This window comes from Mustela nigripes, chromosome 10, assembly GCF_022355385.1.
Source record: "Mustela nigripes isolate SB6536 chromosome 10, MUSNIG.SB6536, whole genome shotgun sequence".
In the NCBI taxonomy this organism is placed as follows: Eukaryota; Metazoa; Chordata; class Mammalia; order Carnivora; family Mustelidae; genus Mustela; species Mustela nigripes.
The window spans coordinates 66740329-66761776 of record NC_081566.1 but is presented as its reverse complement, the minus strand read 5'-3'; the positions used below and the strand labels follow the sequence as shown (position 1 = coordinate 66761776).

At 58.0% G+C, this 21448-nt stretch overlaps 4 protein-coding genes across 7 annotated transcripts in view; all 4 read left to right on the top strand.

The window, feature by feature from the left end:
- UBAP2L (ubiquitin associated protein 2 like) overlaps positions 1 to 6080 on the top strand; it is a 42120-nt gene extending 36040 nt beyond the window's left edge. The window contains 5 exon segments of the mRNA XM_059413857.1: positions 3172 to 3239; positions 3958 to 4155; positions 4560 to 4610; positions 5448 to 5537; positions 5539 to 6080. Of these exon segments, the coding sequence (XP_059269840.1) occupies positions 3172 to 3239; positions 3958 to 4155; positions 4560 to 4610; positions 5448 to 5537; positions 5539 to 5736 (605 nt within the window). The 3' untranslated portion in view covers positions 5737 to 6080.
- Positions 6081 to 6996: 916 nt separating this feature from the next.
- Positions 6997 to 11369, top strand: HAX1 (HCLS1 associated protein X-1). 4 transcript variants are annotated; one of them, XR_009406737.1, is made up of 8 exons: positions 6998 to 7145; positions 7627 to 7874; positions 8026 to 8219; positions 8812 to 8863; positions 8989 to 9095; positions 9224 to 9314; positions 9466 to 9666; positions 11118 to 11369. XR_009406737.1 is itself a non-coding variant. In XM_059413858.1 (7 exons), exons 1-7 carry the CDS (start codon positions 7093 to 7095, stop codon positions 9549 to 9551), a joined length of 831 nt encoding a protein of 276 aa, XP_059269841.1. In that variant the 5' UTR covers positions 6998 to 7092; the 3' UTR covers positions 9552 to 9721. The 4 variants fall into 4 exon arrangements, 3 of the variants coding, with proteins under 3 accessions (XP_059269843.1, XP_059269841.1, XP_059269842.1); XM_059413858.1 differs by lacking the exon at positions 11118 to 11369 and having other exon boundaries at positions 9466 to 9721; XM_059413859.1 differs by lacking the exons at positions 6998 to 7145; positions 11118 to 11369 and adding an exon at positions 7158 to 7264 and having other exon boundaries at positions 9466 to 9721.
- Positions 11370 to 13805: 2436 nt separating this feature from the next.
- Positions 13806 to 17611, top strand: AQP10 (aquaporin 10). The gene is made up of 6 exons (XM_059414190.1): positions 13806 to 14898; positions 15282 to 15408; positions 16076 to 16213; positions 16311 to 16429; positions 16655 to 16872; positions 17410 to 17611. The coding sequence occupies exons 1-6, from the start codon at positions 14794 to 14796 to the stop codon at positions 17600 to 17602; spliced, it is 900 nt and encodes a 299-aa protein (XP_059270173.1). The 5' UTR covers positions 13806 to 14793; the 3' UTR covers positions 17603 to 17611.
- A 1020-nt stretch (positions 17612 to 18631) lies between these two features.
- The window catches only part of ATP8B2 (ATPase phospholipid transporting 8B2), an 18430-nt gene continuing 15613 nt past the window's right edge, over positions 18632 to 21448 (top strand). The window contains exons 1-2 of the mRNA XM_059413852.1: positions 18632 to 18794; positions 20984 to 21051. Coding sequence (XP_059269835.1) covers positions 21021 to 21051 — 31 coding nt within the window. The 5' untranslated portion in view covers positions 18632 to 18794; positions 20984 to 21020. The remainder of the gene's footprint in view (positions 18795 to 20983; positions 21052 to 21448) is intronic.

The window sequence follows — 21448 nt, the reverse complement described above, 5'->3', positions numbered from 1 at the left end:
TTGATTCCTTTTAGGAAGAAAATATCCACCCCCTTACAAGCATTTCTGGACGGCAGAGAGCTAATTTGGCCCAAGGCTGGGGGCTGTGTTTTGTGTGTGTGTATAAATTTGCACTGAAGTCTTGTTTCAGAAACCAGACCACTGAGGAGAGCCTGCTGAGCTGAGGCCATGGCCTGCGTGGCTTGGGGGAAATGAGTTGGTGGATACCTTCTGGGCTTTGAACTTGCCTTCCCCCGTTTCCCTCTCCCCCATGTGTCTGGCCCTGTCTGACCCATTTCGAGTTCAAGCGGCGCAGCCCCTCCGAAGCCTCAATGCACACCTGCTGTCGCTTTTGATTTCTGGAAGGCATGTAGTTTCAACTTGTAACAAAACATTTGTAGTCTTCAATAAACTGTGGTATTTCTTTAGCTAACTCTGGCGTTCTTTCCGTGCATGTCTTTCTGGACACCAGGAGCCAATGTTGTGCTGTGGATGAAGGGTGGAGGGGGCCGTTTGATCAGACCAGCACAGCCAAAGAGCTAAGAACCGTTAGCTTCTCGCCGCGGTGACTGTACTAAGGTGGGAGAGGGGAAGCGGCCCTCCGGTTCCAGCCCTTTGACTGGGACAGAAAGCGGTTTTGTAGAAAGCCCCCGACGCTCGCTGCGTACTCCGCTCCTTCCTTTTGCACCCAGCTCTTCCCCTTGCTCTGACGTGGGCAGAGGGAAAGGGGAGACACCGCTTGCAGTGTCTGCCGCGGCGAAGGCAGGAGAGGTGGCGTTCAGAGCTGCTTTAGGGAAGTGGCTTCCAAGGCCCCAGGCCAGGTGGCTGGTGGAGATGTGAGAAGTCTTTGGTGACCAGCTAGTTGAGGACTCCGCTAGCCGGCAACATTGTTCTTATGCTTCGACCCTCCGTAGGGCTTCTCAGGGATCGCGGATGAGCGTCGTTCCGCACTTGTGGGTGTGGCTGCGCCTGTGCCCGAGAGGTGTGCGTAGACCTCTCCTTGACTGGGGAAGTCTTACCCCACTCAGTCCAGCCGCTGCAGAGCTCACTTGCATAGTGTGAACACCATCCTTGCTTAATTGGACACCCAGATACTCCACTTCCTTTGTATTTGGTCCCAGCCCTCTGGAGTACTTTTTCCTGTGAGTGTGACCCCACCTCCCAGGGGTGCCGTGCTGGGAGACGTTGGTTCTTGCTTCTCCATGCTGTCCACATCATGTCCGTGTGGTCGCCACTGCTTGGGAGTGGGGGGTGGGTAGACGGGGCGTTGGAAGGCAAGCAAGAGAACTCGGGTCTGAGGAGCTTTCTCGTAACTGGTGAAGGGTAAGTGCAGAAGCCAACGCCTGTTCGTCCAGTGCTCGCACTCAGACTGTGAAGGCTGCTAGAGGGTTCTCTTGTTCCTTCAGCCAGTACCCAGACTGAGTCTCAGGACTGGAAGCTGGATTTCAGCTAGTCAGCCTGTGGAAAGATCGAGGCCAGGTGTGGGGAGAGCGGGGGGCCGGGGGGGACTGCTGGCAATCTGAATTCCTCCCTCCCACCCAGCTTGCGAAACAAGGTGGCGGTTCCTCTCATCCAGTATGGGGTAACCCTGGGCGTCTGCAAGGTGTTTGAGCCTCTGCAGTAAAGATCAGTCACTGTCTCTGATTTCCCTCAAAAATGTTAGCACTCTTTCTGTCCCGCCACACCCTCAGCCCCGTCCACACAGACCTCGGTGGCTCAGCCTTTTCCGTAAACGCACTGTTGACGTTACATCTGTTACCATGGGGTTTGAAGAGGAGGGGGCCAGACTACTCCCGTTAGTCCCGGTATGGCCCCTTTCTTTTACTTCAGTGCCTTTGAAGTACAGAGTTGCTGCTCTGGAGATCGCAGTATCTTCTCATGCTCTGTTCCTGTAGTTCTGTTCCTTTTGACTTGTGCTCTGGGAGGGCTTTCCAGCTTACGGTGCCACTTGTGTTAGGAAGGTCCTGCAGTAGCTCTCCAAGGAGGGCTTAACCTTTGAGGGCTGCCTTTGTCCTTGGCATCGGGAGGATCGGGGTTCCGGGGGGGAATTTGTGGTTTGGTCACATAAGCACAGTGGTTCTGAACAAACTCTTACATCGAGTGCCCCTCCCAGCGGGAGAGAAGAGTCCAAGGGTACCGGCTGAAAGGTTTTCTGAAGTTTCATGTAAATCGCCTCATGTGACGAGATTGAATGTATCTTTAAAAGTGTGCTTTACATTTGAGTTATTTTTCCTCAAATCTTGGCATAAAATTTCTCTCGTAAGATGCTCGATGATTTTATCTGATGGCTTCTTCCTGTCGCCTGACCCGTGGCCCCATTCCCAAGGGTAGAGTGTGTGTACTTCAGTGTTAGGAGTAGAAATTAAAATGAGGAGTTGTACTGCTCTGGTTTCCTGGCAGTGGCAGTGGTAGTAGGGAGCTCTTCGGCAGGAAGCACGCAGGTTGTCGGGAGCATGGGTCAGAGCCTGTGTCCACAGAGCAGCTCAAGTTGAAAATGATGTCGGATTTTGAGTTCCACGTAGACCATGGGAGATGGCGTACGCCACCACCTTCCTGACCTCCCCCACTCCCACCCCCATGCTTGGGCTTAAATTTCTTAGCTGGAAATGCCCCTCAGTGTCTGCTCGTTAAGTTGTTAAGTACCCAGCCTAGAAGAGCCAAGACTGGAGAAGCTGGGCCAGGGGAGCAGAGACTCCGAGCATGTGCCCTGCTTTTGGGGTTGGACTGGACTGCTCCTTCAGCTCTTACCTTATGCTGTGAAAGCACGGATCCTGAGCCCAAAAGTGTCTCTTCGTGAACAGAAAGAGCCCAGACTACCTGTCTTCCAGGAGCAGGACTGAGTGGAGTCTGGGTGGGTTGATTTAAAATGGACGCCCAAAGTTTAATCCATTTCTTTTGGGCTTTGACACAGAAGTGTTTTGAAAAGTATGTTAGCGGGGTTTGGCTATGTCTCCTTGCCCCACAAAAAGCAGCTGCCTTGCTTTCTGACACACATAACTCAGTACATACCTGGAAAGGGCAAGAGATTTGGGTCATGAGCTCTCCTCTCTCAGGACTGACCTGAGCTGGAAAAACAGACCAGACTTCCCTGGCAGTGCGGTAGCTAGAAAGGCTGCGCGCCATCTCCTCGCCGGGAGAGGGGCCAGCGGCCGGCTGAGCTAATCCTCCTCTGTCTGTTTCCTCCTCCCCCAGGTGTATCAGTCACCTCCAGTAACACGGGCGTGCCAGATATCTCGGGTTCTGTGTACTCCAAAACCCAGGTAGGTGCCTAGCTCTCGAGAGAAGTGGAAAGATACGGACAGAGAGGAGGTGGCGTGGCAGTGACAGAAGCTCAGTGAGCAGGCACAACCCTGACAGGGCCCCGGAAACCAACCCTAGATGAATGGTCTCTGGAGGGCAGTTTCTCAGAGAAGTGGAAATCTAACCCTCTGAGAAAAAGCCAGAGAAGTGTGACAGGACGATGAGGCGTGGCAGGTCACGGTGGTGTGTTGTGGGACTCCCTGGGCTGCTGTCCTGGCTTTGTTTACCTACTGCCAGTCTTCCTGCAACTTTCCAAGGGAACGATGTGGAATACAGGGAGACTGGTTCGCTCCGTTCTCTGTATGAACAAGGAGCAGGAAGTACTGTTTGAAGCACGGGGTGTTAGAGGAGGTGTGCTGGAGCACATCCCAGCTAGAGCCTTGCCGCACCTGGGCCCGGCTGCGGGGTGGGGAGACAGTCGAGTCACAGGGCACACTCACAGCCATCTTCTCCTGCGGTCCTGACAGCTGGAAGTCAGGAGCACCCTGTGTTGTGTGTGAGAAACAGGAGTCAGAGACAGCGAGTCCTTCTCTGAGCGGAGACAGACCCGAGCACCGGGCACCAGGTGCAGGGCTCCTCTGCAGACGCGTTCGGCTCTTGGCGGTGGGGGGCTTGGGCTCAGAAACTCCAGGGATTGGTTTGCTGACCCTTTTACTGTCTCTCCGTCCCCCTGCATAGCAGTCCTTTGAGAAACAAGGTTTTCATTCCGGTACTCCTGCTGCCTCCTTCAACTTGCCTTCAGCCCTAGGAAGTGGGGGGCCCATCAATCCGGCCACAGCTGCTGCCTACCCGCCTGCCCCCTTTATGCACATTCTGACCCCCCATCAGCAGCCGCACTCCCAGATCCTGCACCATCACCTGCAGCAGGACGGCCAGGTAACAGCCCTCCCCTCTCCCTTCCCTTCCTCTTCCTTCCTGTCCCTAAAACCGCCCCCTTTCCTCTTCTTCCCCTTCCTCAGCACCACCTTCACCCCCCCTCCCAGCGCCAGCCATGGGCACACAGCACACACAGACACAAGCGCACAGAACACCAGCCGCCGGCTGAGGAGAGGTCAGAGAAGGGGTCAGGCTCAAACCTCCTTTGCCCTGTTCCTTTGGTTCCTTTCTCCTCTACCTCCTGTAGCACAGCTGCCCTCATCCCATCAGACCTGGGTCACACCTACCCTCTGACCTCTCCCAGCCTCCCCCCTTCCCTGACATTGTAGCTTTCCCTTCTGATGGTGGAGTTCTATTGTCAAAGTTTGTCCCTTTATTTTCCATATATCCTGGTTCTGCCTCAGCTACCATATTTGCAGATGGTTCTCTGTTGCCAGCGCCAGCAGGAGGAGCAGGTAATGAACTGAATGATGGTGTGCTTGAACCCACTCCTGTCCAGCCCCCATTTCACCTCCACAGCCTCAGGGAACTTGAAAAGGCTGCACGGTCACAGATCAGGACACACGAACACAGACACCTTGCTGAGCTCTCTGGCCTCCCGTCCCTCTCCTGTCCTCCCCTCCCCAGTGCCCTCTTTTTTTCTTTCTGCCCTTCCCTGACTCTGGAACACTTGGTTACCGGCATGGAGAGGATTCTTGGGGCAGCATCTGGAGCCTGGGGCCTCAGACTGTCTCTCCTACCTTGCCTGCAGTGGGCTCTCCGCGCTGCTGTGTGGCAGGGGTGGGGAGCTGTGGCGGTAGTGCAGGTGGCCTCTCCTCCGTCATAGGTGGCTGGGGAGCTGGGATAAGGGCTTCCTGGCTCTCAAAGACAGCTTCCCCAATTCAGGTATTCTTGGGGTCAACGAAATCACCGTATGATCACTCCTCTCCAAGAAGCCATCATTCTCTTTGAGAGAGTAGCCTTTTCTCAGAGCAGTGGAGGTGGGGTGGGGGGAGAGGGTGGTATTGGACGTGGGTAGAGCTCATTCACTGTCTCGTCTTCAGGAGGTATCCCGCCATCTTTACGCTGCTGCCCTGCTGAAAGGTTGAAAATGCTGTTTGACCTGTCACAGGGGCTCTAGCAGCTGTACAACACACCGGGGGTGTCTGGGGTTGGGAAGTCAACTTGGGAGTAGTTTCTAAGCAGGGAGAAGGGGAGAGCACGACACGTCTGCAGAGCTCCACCTGAAGATGTCACAGATTTGTCCCACTAACTAGACCCCTTTTTCCTCCTCATCGTCCCATTCCCTGCAGACGGGCAGCGGGCAACGTAGCCAGACCAGCTCCATCCCGCAGAAGCCCCAGACCAACAAATCTGCCTACAACAGCTACAGCTGGGGGGCGAACTGAGGCCCTGACCCTCCTCTTCTCCCGGTCCCATCTTCTGAGAGGGCTTCTCAGCCTGGCAACTACGGAAACAGCATCAAAGAAAGGAATGGGTGGGGGGGGTCCGCTGCCCCCTACCCCCAGCGGCCCGCCCCATGCCTCAGCTTCATGTCTGTCCCGTTCCCAGACCATCCCCACTCTGTTGTATGTATTATAGGATTTGTATTTTCTCCTTTTTTTTTTTCTTTCCCTTTCCTCTCCTACCCCCTTGCATTCAAGATTATGAAACTTTGCTGTGGGCCCTGCCTTCCTTTTCCTCCTCCTGTTCACCCTGGTGGTGTATGGGTGAGGTGGGGAGGGGGGCCCCCAAATATATATCAGCCCAACAGCCCTGAGTCTCCTCCTTTATTATTAGGAAACAAAACAACAACAAAAAATGGCGTCATGAATATGAACAGCATTGTCACATGAATTAGTTGACGTGGTTTTTTTTTGTACTGTGTCCTCAAATTTAATGGATTACTGTGTCTTGTATATATAAAAAGAAAACCTCTACCTTCAGCCTCTGCCCATTCTTGATCCGTCTAGGACGGTCTCGTCGGCCAGCTTGGTGAATGGGTGTTCTGTGCCCCGGCGGGGCTCCCGAGTCTCCCGAGTCGCGGGAATAAAAGCTCTCGGGCCGCCAGGATCTTGCCCCCGGGGATTCCCTTTCCTCCTGGCCCCAGGGTTGCGCACCTGCGAGCAGCCGCTGACGACCCCGGTTCCTCCGGAAGCTGCCCCCGGCCCCCGCGGCAGGTTTCGGGCCACGAAGGGAGGGCGTGGACGGCAGGAGCAGGCCAGGCAGGAGCCGGAAGAGTCGGCGTGCGGTGTAGACGGGGCCTGCGGTGTAGACGGGGCCTGCGGTGTAGACGGGCGCAGGCAAACGCGCGGGACAGCAGGGAGCGTCTCCTGCAGCCGCCGAACACACGGGAGCCCGGGCGCTCCGCGAGAACGGGGCGGGGGGTCCGCGGAGGTCGGGGACGGGCCGGGGGTACTCACAGCTCCGCGCGCCGCTGCCCCCGCGCCGCGGGCCCGGTGCCCCGGCTCCGGCACCGAGCGTCCGCCCCGCCCCGCCAGCTGCAGAGCCCGCCCGGAGCGGTGAGGGCTGCGTGCGGGGTGCGACGCGCCCCTCGGCTGCGGAGCGCCGAGTCCGTGCGGCCCGGCGGGGGGACACACGCGCGGCCCCGGGCACCTGCCGCGGCCGGCTCGCGGGACGAAGGCTGACCCCTGGCGGCGGCGGCCGGCCCCGCGCGACCTGGAGACCCCGGCGGGCCCGCGCGGCCGGCGCGGAGGGTCGGCTCCGGAGGCGGGGCGCTCCCGGGCGGCGGCAGGTCCGCGGCTCGGGACCCGGCGGTCCGCTCCGCCTCGCCCCCCCTCCGCGTCGTGCGGACGGTCGTTTTACGACAGTGCGGGTCAGGCCTGCTTTCCGGCAGGCGGCCCGACGCTGCGCCGCGTTTCCGGCCGCGGAGCGCCGGCTGCCGCCGGGTGCGCGTGGGCTTCGCTGGGGTCCGCAGGTTCGAGTCCCAAAACGGGGATGAGCCTCTTTGATCTCTTCCGGGGCTTTTTCGGCCTGTCTGGACCTCGGAGGTTAGAGTGGGTCGGGGTCGGACGAGGGTGGGGTCCTCTGAGGGGAGCGTGACCCTGACGCCCGGGGCGTGGGAAGGCCTCGTCTTCGTCTCGCCGTCGCCGCTGCGGCCCGGACGGAGGTCAGCACCCCGAGCGCTCGGCCCGCGGCAGCCACCTGGGCGGCCGCCGACGGGAGGACTGGGGCAGTTGCAGGCTTCTCCAGTCTGGGGGGATGCAGCAGGGGCCCCGGGTCGACGGTGGGGCTGGGGGGCGGGCCGGTGCGGGGCGAGGGCCGCCGGGCGCGCGGGGGGCCGCGGGGTGACGGGGACGGCGGCGCGACCCCCGCGGGGTGACGGGGACGGCGGCGCGACCCCGCCCAGACCCCCCCGGCCCGCCTGGCCCCGCACCTGGCCCCGCCGGCCCCGGCCCCCGCCCGCCCAGGGCGCGGGTGCGGTGACGGTGGTGCCGCGGTCCTGCTGCTCAAACCCGCCTTCGCCCCCAGCCACAGAGACCCCTTTTTTGGAGGCATGACTCGAGACGAGGACGAGGACGACGAGGACGAGGAAGCCCCGTGGGGCGGCGGGAGCTCCCGCTTTGAGGGCCCCCAGGCCCCCGAGGACTTCGGCTTCGGCTTCGGCCCAGGAGGAGGGATGCGTCTCCACGATCACTTCGGCTTTGACGACCTAATTCGGGATTTCCATAACCTCTTCAGCGAGATGGGGGCCTGGACCTTGCCTTCCCGCCCTCCGGGTGTGTGGCCGTCCCCGGCCGCCTGCGCTTTCTCCTGGGCCATCAGCAGCCCGAGGGGAGGCTGAGGGGCGGCAGCGGGAGGAGACTGGCATCCAGGGGCGGAGGGCCGCGTCCTCGCCAGCCCCAGCAGCCCTCCGCCCTCTTTCCGCAGAGCTTCCGGGTCCTGGTCCCGAGGCAGAGACACCCGGTGACGGGCGCGGGGAGGGACAGACTCTCCGGGACGCGATGCTCAAGTACCCAGATAGTCAGCAGCCCCGGATCTCTGGGGGGGTCTCGGAGAGCGACGCCAGAGGCGAGCCCCCCACACCCGCGCCGGACTGGGGCCCCCAGAGGCCTTTGGGTGTGGTGAGTGCTCTGGACCCAGAGCCAGGGCCTGCGGGGGACACACAGACTGGAGGCTTGTGGAGTCGGAGACACTTGGGTTGGGATCCTGGGCTCCCCGCTTAGTCCCTGTCTGTCCTCTGTGCTGAGCTCCTTGTAGGGTTTTGGTGGGAGTGGACACGAGGATGGGAGTTCTGCTTTCTCTTAAAAAAAAAAAAAAATCAGGGCGCCTGGGTGGCTCAGTCGGTTAAGGGTCTGCTTTTGGCTCAGGTTATGACCTCAGGGTCCTGGGATCGAGCCTCGTGGCGGGCTCTGTGCTCAACCTGGAGTCTGTTTCTCCTCCCTCTGCCCTTCTCCTTTTTCGTGCTCACTCTTTTTCCTTTTCTATCTCCAAAAAAAAAAGTCTAAAAAAAATGTCCATTCAGGAGAGCCTTTTGGTGGAAAGATAGATAAAACAGATAAGGAGGAGAAGGGGTGAGTAAGTAAAGCTATCCCGAGCGCGACTGTCTCTCCCAGGGAAAGGTGGCTTTGGATCTTAGGGGTTCTTTGTGTCCTGTGACCCCCTCAAGTTTCAGAGTGAAAGGTATTATTTCACCTACTTTGCCTTTTTCTACAGTTTGATGATACGTGGCCTGTGGCCCCCCGTTCTAGAGCCAGAGAAGACAACGGTGAGTCTGGAGGGGGAGGCCGTTGCAAGTGCCCTCAGCGCTCCTCCCTGAAGTTTCCTGTCATACTTGGCCCCCCTCTTTTCCTCGGACTCTTGATTTCGTGTTTCCTCTCTCTGCCCTTCTAGATCTTGATTCCCAGGTTTCCCAGGAGGGCCTCGGCCCAGTTCTCCAGCCCCAGCCCAAATCCTATTTCAAGAGCATCTCGGTGACCAAGATCACTAAGCCAGATGGGGTGAGTTGGAAGAGAGGGGTACAAAGAACTGTGGCCAGAGGATGCCTTGGAGAGAGCAGTCTAGGTAAAGAAGCCAGTGAACTCATCTTTATTGATGTTAGAGACACGGTTCGGGCTTCTCCTTGTAGACAGTAGAGGAGCGCCGGACTGTGGTGGACAGTGAGGGCCGGACAGAGACCACCGTAACCCATCAGGAAGGAGATGGCCGTCCTAGAGATGGTAAGTAAAGTGTGTGAATCAAAGGGATCCGTCTCTTCTTTCTTGAGAAGGGGGAGCCCGTACTTTTCTAGCCTTTAATATTATTACTCTCCTCATCCGTTGCCTATTCTCTCTCATTTAGTGTGTCTCTGTGTGTCACTTTCGTCCTTAGATCCAGAATCACCAAACCCTGCAGCCCTGGATGACACCTATTCCATCCTGGATTTATTCCTAGGACGCTGGTTCCGGTCCCGGTAGCCTTGTCAACCCTCAGAGGCCTTCAGAGTCTTTCCACCCTTGGCACACCATCAGTGGACTTACCTTTCCCTCCTGCCGCCTCAGGGCCTTGGGTGTGAAGAACAGTGAATTGGGGGTATGTCAGTTTGTGACTCACCCAAACTGACCAATAAAACCTTTATTTATGCTAATTCCTTGATCTTACTTTTGTCTAGGCTGTTCTACTTCCTAGTACCATCCAGGGCTTCCCAGATCATTTTGGCCCACAATGCTCTTATTTCTTAATTTTTTGTTCCACTTCCAAAACCGATTTGATAAACAGGGTCAGGTACCAGTAGAAAATGATTACTCTTACGAAGGGGGACAATTTCAGGAAAATTTTTACACAGGGACGCACTGGATTCTGAAAAGAGGGAGTGTGTATGGAAACGTGGGGACACTTGCTTCCCTAGTGTGGGATCACTGTGATCAGACAGTTCGTGACCGAATTCAAGGAACTACATTGGCAAATTTTTTCTTTTTTAAATGTATGTTGGAGAAAATGTAACTAGCACAAGAGTTGCTAGATTTTCTTCTCATTAAGAAACCTTTTGGACACCTGGGTAGTTCAGTCCGTTAAACATCTGCCTTCAGCTTAGGTCATGATCCCAGGCTCCTGGGGTCCAGCCCCACATCCCGCTCCTTGCTCCCTGCTCAGCGGGGGTTGTGCCGCCCTCCCACACCCCGCTCGTGCTCACATGCATATCCTCTCTCTCTCTCTCAAATAAATAAATCTTCAAACAAACAAACAGGGAGCCTGGGTGGCTCAGTGGGTTAAGCTACTGCCTTTGGCTCAGGTCATGATCTCAGGATCCTGGGATCAAGTCCCACATTGGGCTCTCTGCTTGGCAGGGAGCCTGCTTCCTCCTCTCTCTCTGCCTGCCTCTCTGCCTGCTTTTGGTCTCTCTCTGTCAAATAAATAAATAAAATCTAAAAAAAAAAAAAAAACCCACCACCAACAACAATCCGTAGCCCTGTGGCTGATAGTGGCAGATCTTACACATTCTTTTACCTGTTTTCTTGAAATGACTCAAATGATGAGGGATTTTTCTAAGGAAGCCAATCATGAGAACAAAGAAAAAAAGGTACAGCAATAAAATTTTGTATTTTCATTTTCCTTATTATATCTTTTCATGAACAGAAGTTGATTTATTGTAGCTAAGTTTATATTCTCTATGGTTAGTGCTCTCTATATCTTTTTTTTTTTAAGGTTTTATTTATTTATTTGACAGATCACAACCAGGCAAAGAGGCAGGCAGAGGGGGGGGGGGAAGCAGGCTCCCTGCTGAGCAGAGAACCGGAGGTGGGGCTCGATCCCAGGACCCCGAGATCATGACCTGAGCCAAAGGCAGAGGCTTAACCCACTGAGCCACCCAGGTCCCTCCCGAAGCTGTACGCTCAGTCGAAGAGGACGACCTTCCCCGATAGAGGAGAGGACCGTTCTTCGGTCAAGGGTATACGAGTAGCTGCGCTCCCTTGTTAGAACCTCCAAACAAGCTCTCAGTTGTATTTTTTTTTAACTTAAGATTTTATTTATTTATTTGACAGAGACACAGCAAGAGAAGGAACACAAGCAGAAGGAGAAGCAGGGAATTCGATGCGGGACTTAATCCCAGGACCCCGAGACCATGACCTGAGCTGAAGGCAGACACTTAACAACTGAGCCACCCAGGCGCCCCAGCTGCATTCTCACATACTAGAAGTTGGGGAAAAATGGGAGGACATGTTCTACTAAATACAGCCCTGCAATTTTAAAATGTGAGTAGGCACAGAGGTAGACAAATTAGCAGAAAAGACGGAAAGACCCAGCAAAGGGATCCATGTGTATTTGTATGTATGTGTGTGTGTATAAAATATATTCATAGTGTTTGTACATACATATTTATACACACGTGTTTATTTTCCCAAATAGAAAAAAACGAAGTTGATCCCCTGGTTCATATCAAATAGAAGAGAAAATCCTGGTAGATTTAAAAACTTAAATGTAAAAGCTTAACTAATAAAACCTTAGAAGAATAAATAAAGGAGAACATCCTTTTCACCTTGGGTTGGGGAAATTCCTAAAAGATACAGAGGGCACTGGGGCGCCTGGGTGGCTCAGTGGGTTAAGCCTCTGCCTTCGCCTCAGGCCATGATCTCAGGGTCCTGGGATCAAGCCCCGCATTGGGCTCTTTGCTCAGTGGAGAGCCTGCTTCCCTTCCTCTCTCTCTGCCTGCCTCTCTGTCTACTTGTGGTCTATGTCTGTCAAATAAATAAATAAAATCTTAAAAAAAAAAAAAAAAAAAAAGAAGTATGATATATCCAGAAAGCCAGAAGATATTCCTACAAAGGAGAAATAAGTAAAATAAGAACAAACTTTGAGGAGTTAAATGTGACGGCAAAAATGAAAAACTCCAAAGATTTTGATGACAAAGTCGGTCTCTGGAAAGACCAAGTAACAGAGACAGAAAACAGGAAAAAAGTACCCCGAAACTGACATTACTTATCAACGATACTCCCAACTTAAAAAAGAATTTTTGGGGGCGCCTGGGTGGCTCAGTGGGTTAAGCCGCTGCCTTCGGCTCGGGTCATGATCTCAGGGTCCTGGGATCGAGTCCCGCATCAGGCTCTCTGCTCGGCAGGGAGCCTGCTTCCCTCTCTCTCTCTCTCTCTGCCTGCCTCTCCATCTACTTGTGATTTCTCTCTGTCAAATAAATAAATAAAATCTTTAAAAAAAAAAAAAAAAAAAGAATTTTTGGGGGGCGCCTGGGTGGCTCAGTTAAGCGGCTGCCTTCGGCTCAGGTCATGATCCCAGGGATTGAGTCCCGCATCCGGCTCCTTGCTCCGCCGGGAGCCTGCTTCTCCCTCTGCCTCTCTGTCTGCCTGTGCTCACTCTCTCTCTCTCTCTCTCTGACAAATAAATAAATAACATCTTTTAAAAAAAATTTTTTTAAAGAAAAAAATAAAAAAGGAAAACTGGAATTGTATAAACCATCAAGGAAATAAACCAAGAAAATATCCCAGAAGTGAGGGATATTTACTTCTAATCTGAAAGACCCACCACATGATAAACAGCAAGGATCAAACAAACAAAACCTCTACTTCAGAACACTAGAGAAAAAGGAAAATCCAGATGATTTGAGAGAGAGTTCAGAGGAATCTGGGGATTCAAGATTCTCATTTGCATCTACCAGATGTCCCTATCTCAAATGTCAGAGTCCTACCGACTGGGGCTGAGAATTCCACCTTCTCTAAAGCTCAGCAACCCCTCCCATTCACGCTGGAGCTGATGCCGCTGGACGCAAGAGGCTAGGCTTAGATGCTGTACGGGAGACCACTGGCTTTCGTACTGAGCCACGGCTTAGTGATCCGTTCTGCGGAACCTAGGACCGCTTCCCTCAGCCTCTCCCGTGCTGGAGGTCCTACATAGATGCCGGTCCTTCAACCAGTGACGGCTCCCAACGGACGACTGCTGGCGATTTTAACCACTGCATTGCTTCAAGCTACAGACTGTCCATCTTCAGCCTACGACAGGGTTCTTGTCAACCAGCCCATAAGTGATCACCCAAATTCCATTCTAGAGTTCATGGAACCACTGTCTTGTGTTCCCTGGGAAAAGACGAAGATGAGAAGAGACATGAGCAAAGTTTACTGGGGGGGGTAATGGTCTCAGGAGACACACATGTGAGAAGGTGAGGAAAGAGGATCAGGCAAAAAGGGAGATTGACACAAGGAAGTTACAGGAGCCTCAGCTGATCTGTGGGGACTTGGAAGCTGGAGTGGCCCTTGTGCTTGTTCTACTTCAAGGCAAAGAGGCCAGATCTTTGCATCCCTGCACCGACCAGTCGTTGACATGGGCCGTGTAAGAGGGCATGTCCCCTTGGGTGAGGCTGTCCCGGCCGCGAGAGGTATTCCCATGCAGGAAGGAGCTGTGTGCTCTCAGCATCTGAGAGTCCCAGCCTGGCGATGGGTGCATTGGCCCCAAAGTGGAGGGTGGGGGGCGGCAGGCATCCGGAGCAGGGGAGGTGGTGCTCAGCGTGGCGGGAAGCGCTCTGTCCACTCTGTCCGGAGCCAAGGCAGGGGACACAAAGCTCGAGCACTTTCTCACCGAGGGGAGACTCTGCATGAGGGCAGGGCAAACGTGCAACAAGTGAGATTTATTTGAAGTGTCCAAATGGGTGGTGTTGTACCCGAGTTTTCGCGTCCGAGAGACCACCAAGGAGCCAACACTGACACAATCACACGAGGGTTTATTTAACAAGCTTAAGCTTGGGCCCAAGTGTACCCGACATAGCAGAGCAGGGACTTGGACCCCGAACCAGATTACAGTCAGAGTTTTTAAAGGCAGAGTCGGGGTGGACTCGGCGGTGGGTGAAGACAAAGGGGATTATGGGTGATGTAAGTCTCTAAGGAACTTGGAAGTGAGGTCTCCAGAACCTTGAGGGGCTAGCTATTGTTACCAGTAATAAAAATCTTCTCGTGAGACCCTTTAGATGTATATCAGTGGGTCATATGCTTGGGAATGATTGTTGACACTATTTTGGAGGTTTAGAGATAAAGTTTCCTAAAGGAATTGTTGAAGTAGACTTACAGGATCCTGGTTGGACCTGTCGGGGTAGGGGGTCAGTCAGGCTAGGATTGTCCTTAGCAAAACCTCAAGGTGAGGGCAGTTGAGTCCCCAGGGGAGAGCCACTCTGTCTGTTTCAAGGGCTTGTCAGTAGGTGAAGAATTTTAATGATTTTCTTCTGCCTCTGTTTCCCACATCAGGTGGGGGAGGTGCTTCACATTCCGCAGGAGACAGCCATCATGCAGCAGGAGATGGGGAGGAAGACTGAGCCCTTAGATGGCCATGTGGCCTTGGGGAGTCCCGAGGCTCTGGAGACCCTCACAAGCAGAGTGGGAACGGTAGTGCTGCCTCTTGAGGTGCTTGTGGCCAAGAGCACCGACACGCGCCACTCCCTCCGCCCCGGCAGCATAGGAAGAGGTCACTCCTGGAAGGAGTGGGGGTGACAAAGGGGACAGAGCCTGGGCAAACTCCAGGCTCTGGTCATGCACGGGACCTGGCCTGCCCTTCGACCTTCTCCCACTATCTCTACCTCCCCAGCCCGTACACCTGTAAGATACAGATACTGTAGTGCAGGAGCTGAGCCAATTGGTTTTAAAGTCATTTCCTTATCACTTCCCTGTCAGTAGTTGGCGTGCCTGTGCAGACGGAGGGCGGCAGGTGGACACGGCTGTCTTCACCATGGCCTACGGCTGGCCCCTGGCCCGAGTCAAAGGCTGGCTCCGGCTCCGCAGCCAGCTGGGCCGACAGTGCCTGGCGGAGTTTCTGGGTGTGTTTGTGCTCATGGTGAGCTGGGACGGGGAGCGGGGGGTGCGGGCGGGGGCAGAGGCTCTTCGCGCCTCCCGGGTCTCTGTTTCTTCTTGCAGGTGTCTTGCGTCTCCCAGCCACCCGTCATTCCCCGTCCATGTCCCTGCCCTTCCTGTCCTGCTCCCTAACTTAGTCCCGGCCCTGCCCATCTCTCAGTCTCCTTCCCCGCCTTCAGTCGTCCTCCGCGGCTCCTCTTACGGCCCTCCGTCTGCTCCTCGCCCTCCCCAGCCCGTGTGCTCAGCTCCCTCGGCTGGTGCCTGGCGGTCCCGGCCTCTGTCCCTGCGCCCGTCCCCCAGCCTTGGTCCCCGCTGCCGGCCCCCCTGTTCCCGGCTCCGGCTCCTCATCCCCCCTCTCCCCACCAGCTCCTCACCCAGGGGGCTGTGGCCCAGGCCGTCACCAGCGGAGAGAGCAAAGGCAACTTCTTCACCATGTTTCTGGCCGGCTCCCTGGCCGTGACGGTAGCCATCTACGTGAGCGGTAACGTTTCAGGTGAGAAGGGCGGGGTCTGGGCATCAGAGACGTGGACCGTGCACGGGAGTGTGGGTCTATGGTGATGGTGACAAGGCCGATCCTTTGGTGATTCATGGACATTGCCTCCTTGAGCTCGGCTAGTGCCCCGGATAGAGATAGGGCTTTGGCCTGCTCCAGCCCCTCCACTCCGTGTGTCTCTCTTCCACTCACCTAGACAAGAGATCTGTGGTGAGGCATCGGGGTGGGTGTCGTCTCTTTGGGTCCCCCTCCTGAAGCCCCTGGGGTCATCTTTGCGCAGCACCTCACCTGCTCCTCCTTTAGACACGTGCTATGCCAGTGTGCCCGGCCGGAGCCTAGAACACGAACAGTGTTGTAGAAAGAGCAGGCAGACCCTGGGCTTTACTCTGTGACTGGGACAAGTTGCATGACCTCCCTGAGCCTCAGCTTCCCGACACACGATGGGAACGGTAACATCTGCCTTCAGAGTTGTGAGCAGCAGCGGTGCCGGCTGGCTCAGCCAGAAGAGTGTGCCACTCTTGATCTCAGGGCTGTGAGTTCGAGCCCCACATTGGGGGCAAAGATAAGTAAAATTAAATGGAAAAGCTGTGAGGAGCAGCAGCGTCACCTGGCGCGTGCCTGTTGGGACACTTCATGGGTGTTGGTTTCCTTTTCTGGATCCTTGAAGGGGCCCACCTGAATCCAGCCTTCTCCCTGGCCATGTGCCTCCTGGGACGTCTGCCCTGGGCCAAGCTTCCCATTTACTGCCTGGTGCAGCTTCTCTCGGCCTTCTGCGCCTCCGGAGCCACCTACGCGGTCTACTATGGTAACGCGGTTGGGCACATTGGGGTGTAGCTGGGAGAGCCTTGCCATGGTTTTCCGTGAACAAAGATGGGAATCTGGGGTGTCCCCCTCCCCTGCAGATGCCCTCCAGAATTATACAGGTGGGAACCTGACAGTGACTGGCCCCAAGGAGACGGCCTCCATCTTTGCCACCTACCCTGCCCCTTATCTGTCCCTGAACAATGGCTTCCTGGATCAGGTCAGTGTGAGGGAGAGACCCCGGGAGAGCCCGGCTCTTTGCCCTCGTCCCCTGAAACTCCCCGAGCTGTGGGGTTGGGTTTCTCTCTGAGCCACCCCCACGCCAGTTGCCCATGTTGGACAAAGTCAGACGACAAGGGTTGGTGGCCTAGGACCCTTGCGTGAGAAAGGGCAGAGGGACTGTCTGGCAGCTTATGGGGGCCCCTCTGCTTCTGTCACCTCTAAGGTTCTGGGCACAGGAATCCTTATTGTGGGGATCTTGGCCATCACGGACACACGGAACAAGGGAGTGCCTGCGGGTCTGGAGCCTGTGGCTGTGGGGCTGCTGATCCTAGCCATCGGGCTATCCCTGGGTGTCAACTGTGGGTTCCCACTCAACCCTGCCCGCGACCTGGGCCCACGGCTTTTCACCTATGTGGCTGGCTGGGGTCCTGAGGTCTTCAGGTGGGAGACTACGCCCCCCCCCCCCCCCCCGCCTCTGCCCCCCGCCCCCCCCCCCCCGCCCGCCGGGGGGCCGGCCCCCTCTCGGGGGGGGGCCCCCCCCCCCCCCCCCCCCCGCGGGCAGTCCCTCCCCTCTCCTTCCAGAGTCCCCAGCTCTCTCTTTTCGTAGTTCTCCCAGCCTCTTGGGACAGTGTCCCTCATCGACACCGTGGCTCTCCCTCTCCCTCTTACCCTTCTCCTGTCCTGCCACCCGTCCCCCCAGAAACTGTAGGGACGATGCTCTTGGGTGGGTCATTACCTCCTGGGCATTAGGGACCTCCTCAGCAACACGGCTCTATTCAGATCATCCTCTAAGGCAAGAGGCTGGACCAAGGCTCTCCTGGGGGCTCCCCTCCAAGCGCTGTGCTCCTTGCAGAGCCTCACTCCTCTGGCGTCCCTCTCCCCAGGAACTGCTTCCAGGGCGCCCTTGCGATGGCCGGTCCTCCGCGGGGAGGCGAGGGGAGTCAGCCCTGAGGTCCTCCTTCTGGCCCTCTCTTGTAGTGCCGGGAATGGCTGGTGGTGGGTGCCTGTGCTGGCCCCTCTGGTGGGGGCTACGCTTGGCACAGCCACGTACCAGCTGCTGGTGGCCCTCCACCACCCCGAGGAGTCAGAGCCAGCTCAGGATCTAGAGCTCGCGCGACGGAAAGCCTCAGGCTTGGAGACATCTGCCCCAGCTCGGCGGCCGCCGCTGTGATTCCCACAGGACAGCGCTCACCGCCCGCGTGGACGCTGCGGGGGGCCAGAGGTCCGGCGCCGGGGACAGGACATTCTTCCTCTGACGAATGCGCCGGCTTCGCGGTCCGCTATCGAGGCACCCTTTCCTCCTAAGCCGGAGAGGATGCCTGCGCGGGGCGACCCGGGGCCAGCCCCTCCGGTTCTCCTGCGCTCCGCCCTCCTCCCCGCGGCCCCTCCGCCCTCCTCCGATCCGCCCGCGGCTCCGCTCCCGGAGCTGGTCTTTGGACCCCACGGCTGCTGCGGACGCAGCGCCTCAAAGCAGCCGCCAGAGGGCGCGCCCCGGAGAGGCGCGGGGGGCCGGGGGCGGCCGCAGCGAGGGGCCCTTGCTGCAGAGCCCGGTCCCCCTGCAGGGCTCCCAGCCCCGGGCCTCGGTGCGGCCGCCCTACCCTCGCGGGGCGGCTCTCCGGATGGCGAGGGGGCGAGCCGGGACTGCCTGGCGGCCGGGAGCGCAAAGGGGGAAACTGAGGCACGGCCCAGTGCCCAGACGCTCCAGCCGTCCGTCCCGGAAAGGGGTGCGGTGAGCCGCGGGGCGAGGCCCCGACTCCGAGGCCGCGGGGAGCCGGGTGAGCGGGAGGGGGATGCTCGCGCTCACGCCCCTCCAGGGGCCGCGCTGCCGGGCTCCTTTCCAGCGAAGAAACGCGCCGGCCCTGCCTTAGGGGCGCCGGGCTGGCTCTGTCGGAGGAACTTGCGACGCGATCTCGGGGTCGTGGGTTCGAGCCCCTGTTGCGCGCGGACAGGACTGAAATAAATAAACTTGAAAGAACAAAAAACGCCCCGGCTCGCTGCTGTGCTGGCTGGTTGGCGTTTTGGCCGTGGGATGGATGTGCAGTGGGGGTGGGGGGGACACGGTCTCGGGCGGGTAAAGACCCCGCCCCCGCCCCGCCCCGCACAATGATGGCGGGTCCCGCCTCCCCTCCCCCTCCCTCCCCTTCCCCAAAACCCCCTCCCGCCCCCCGCCTCTGCCGCCTCCTCCGTCACTTCCGCCCCGCCGCGGCCGAAACTGACACAAAGTAGCGGGCCGAGCCCCGGGGGAGCGGGGCTGCAGCTGGGGGCGGGAGCCCGCGGGGAGCCGAGCCGAGCGCCCCCCGCCGCAGCCCCCGACATGGGCCGGACGGGGAGGCCGGGGCGGGCGCCGGGCGCGGCGCGCTGAGGTGAGGCGGGGCGGGCGCGCGTGCTCGCAGGGACGACGGTGCGGGTGCCTGAGGATGGGGGTCCCGAGGCCGCCCGCACCGCGGGAGGAGGGGCTGCCCAAGTCGGGGGCGAGGAGCAGCCTGTGGGGCAGCGAGCAGGGGAGAGCCGCCCCGAGAGTTGTGGGGTGAGGGCAGTGTCCCTGGGCCGAGGGTCTGGGCGCCTGGAGAAGGGAGTGCGGGCTGGGAGGCTTTTTCTCAAGGTGGAGGTCGTGAGCCAAAGCAGGGGCGCAAGGAGCGGCAGTAGCTCTGGGGTTTCGCAGCTGGGGACCGAGCCCTGGCGTCTGTCCTTGGCGATGTAAGGTGGCCAGGAGTGCTGGTGGCAAGTGAGCTGGGGGGGCTAGGATTCCATTTCCTTCTGTTCCCCTGACCGGCCCACACACATCCCTGCCAGCCTCCTCTGAGAGAAGGGGTTCGTCTTCCCGGGCTTGGGCTAGAAGGGAGCCGGGGCCAGGCCGAGAGGAGGAGCCCTTTTCCTCCATGAAGCGTCGCCTTCTTCCCAGAGCTGGCTATTTTTATCCCAAGTGTGGCTGCAGAGGGGGCTGGGGCAGGGTGATGGGCAGGGCGACGTGGCTGGTGTGCCTGATGGTTCAAAAAACCCAGGCTGTGTGAGACTGGGGAGAAGTGAGAGGCGTCCCGTTTCCCTCTGCCACTCTTGTCCCCTCCCTGTCAGAGCCCCCCAGAGGGGATGAGGTCGGGCCCAAGTCAGCTCTCATTCTCCCCAGGGTCTTAGAGAGGTGAAACAACTTTCCTGCTCCCTGTCCAGACTCCTGACTCCTAAAGGTGTGTGTGGTTGCCTCATTGACTCTCTCATGGGACTCAAACCCAGATCTTCAGGCTGGTGTATCTTGATTGCCTCCCTTTAGGGGGGTGGGGCTGGCATGGAGCTTGGGATGCCCACCGTGAGGGCTCCCCCCACCCCCACCCTGCCGTGCCCACCCTTCCATCCTCTCGTAGCCTCTCCCTCCACACCCCTCCCTCCATGACTCATACTCAGGACTGGGTGGAGACCCTGGCCAGAGCCCCTGGAGGAGGGCTTGGCATCTCCAAAACTGTGGATGAGATTTTTCCCCCTTAGCCAGGCACCCGTGGCGATTGGTGTTGGGGAGGGTCCAGAGGAAAAGGCCTGTGGCTTTGTGCCTGATCTGGGGCTCAGAAAGGGAGTGTGAGCTAGTGAAGGGATGACGGGTGCGGGTGACGGGCTGTGACCAGAGCCTGTAATTACAGACGTTGGGCAGACAGGCAGTCGGTATCTTTTTTGGCATCAGGCTGGCAGGCTGTGTCTAGGAGGCCCGAGTCAGGGGCACCGATGAGGGGAAGGCTTTCCACCCAGACAGAGAAAGGGGACGACAGGAGGACTTGGGACCCGGCTGGCAAGAGGGATGAGGCTCTGTGATCCTGTTTTGGAGGCCAGGCCTTTTACCTTTTCGGGTGAAAGGGACACAGAAAAGGGGAAGGAGAGCAAAGGCCCGTTGGACCGATGCTCCCAGAGCCTGCACCTCTTGCCATCCGCAGCAGTCTGGGCTTGCGGGGGGTGGGGGAGCAAGGCTACTCCCCAGCACCGCTGGGTAAGGCCCCTCAGCTGACCCAGACTGAGAGGAAGTGGTTTGGGGACTGTGTTCAGGAAATGCAGACCATGCCTTTAGTGTGAGCTTGTGGAGGTGAGGATGGAAGGCCCAGCAGTGGGGGGATGGGGGCCTTATAAGCATTTTGGGAAGGGTGGAGCCTGCCCACTTGGTTTCCTGAGGTTCTGCCAGGTGTTTCCTGGCACAGGTCCTTCAACCCCACCCTTTGGTGGAAACTGCTTTCCAGTAAACACAGGGACCACTCATCACCACCCCGAGGGCACATGGGGGCATTCATGGGCCCGGGGATGGGTTCCCTGAGAGCTGTTCCCCTCCTGTCTGGCCACTTCTGTCTGTCCCCTTTTTTCCCCCGTGGGTCTCAGCTTCTGTAAACTGCCAGTCCTCACACACGTGCACACACATACCCCCCCCCCCATCTATCGAAGGCTGAGGCATGCCTGGGGGCTGGAGGGGGACACCGTGGGGAGGGCCAGACCTGGGGAAGAAGACCTCCAGGAGGGGTCCGAAGAGGGGAATGAAGGGTTGCCCTTGGCTTTCTGACCTCATGAGTATGTCACCTTCCTGCAGGGTCTCCCATGGGATTGCTGGGACCTGGCTGGGTGAGATGGCACTGTGTGCAAAAAAGCGCCCCCCAGGTAAGACGGGGGCGGCAGGGGGATTGGTATCCCTGGGATCATCAAGATTGGGTGTTACTATGGCTCAGGGAGCAGAGGGAGGAGGGACGACTGGCACTGAGTCTGGAGGAGCCCATCCAGGGGGGGAGCCTAGCAGGCCAAGTCGTCTCCCGGATGCCTGAGCGGGCCTCTCGTCCCCGGGGTGCTGAGTACCTGCCCCTCACTTCTCGGGGCACCCGAGCGCTTAGTCTCGGGCCCGGGACGCTGCGATTCCACCTTCTCTGTAGTCTCCCTCCGCCCCGCCCCCCCCCCCCCCCCCTTTCCTGCCGGCGGGGGGGGGGGGTACGCGGTGGCCGGGACAACACCGGCCGCCCCCCCCGGGGGCGGGGCTCCGCGGTCTTCGCCTACGCGGCGCTGG

Coding starts and splice junctions, on each gene's coding strand:
- HAX1 (XM_059413858.1), top strand. CDS start 7,093: ATGAGCCTCTTTGATCTCTTCCGGGGCTTTTTCGGCCTGTCTGGACCT. Junction 9,096..9,223: donor AGATCACTAAGCCAGATGGG/GTGAGTTGGAAG, acceptor TTCTCCTTGTAG/ACAGTAGAGGAGCGCCGGAC. Junction 9,315..9,465: donor AGATGGCCGTCCTAGAGATG/GTAAGTAAAGTG, acceptor TTTCGTCCTTAG/ATCCAGAATCACCAAACCCT.
- AQP10 (XM_059414190.1), top strand. CDS start 14,794: ATGGCCTACGGCTGGCCCCTGGCCCGAGTCAAAGGCTGGCTCCGGCTC. Junction 14,899..15,281: donor TGGGTGTGTTTGTGCTCATG/GTGAGCTGGGAC, acceptor TCTCCCCACCAG/CTCCTCACCCAGGGGGCTGT. Junction 16,430..16,654: donor ACAATGGCTTCCTGGATCAG/GTCAGTGTGAGG, acceptor GTCACCTCTAAG/GTTCTGGGCACAGGAATCCT.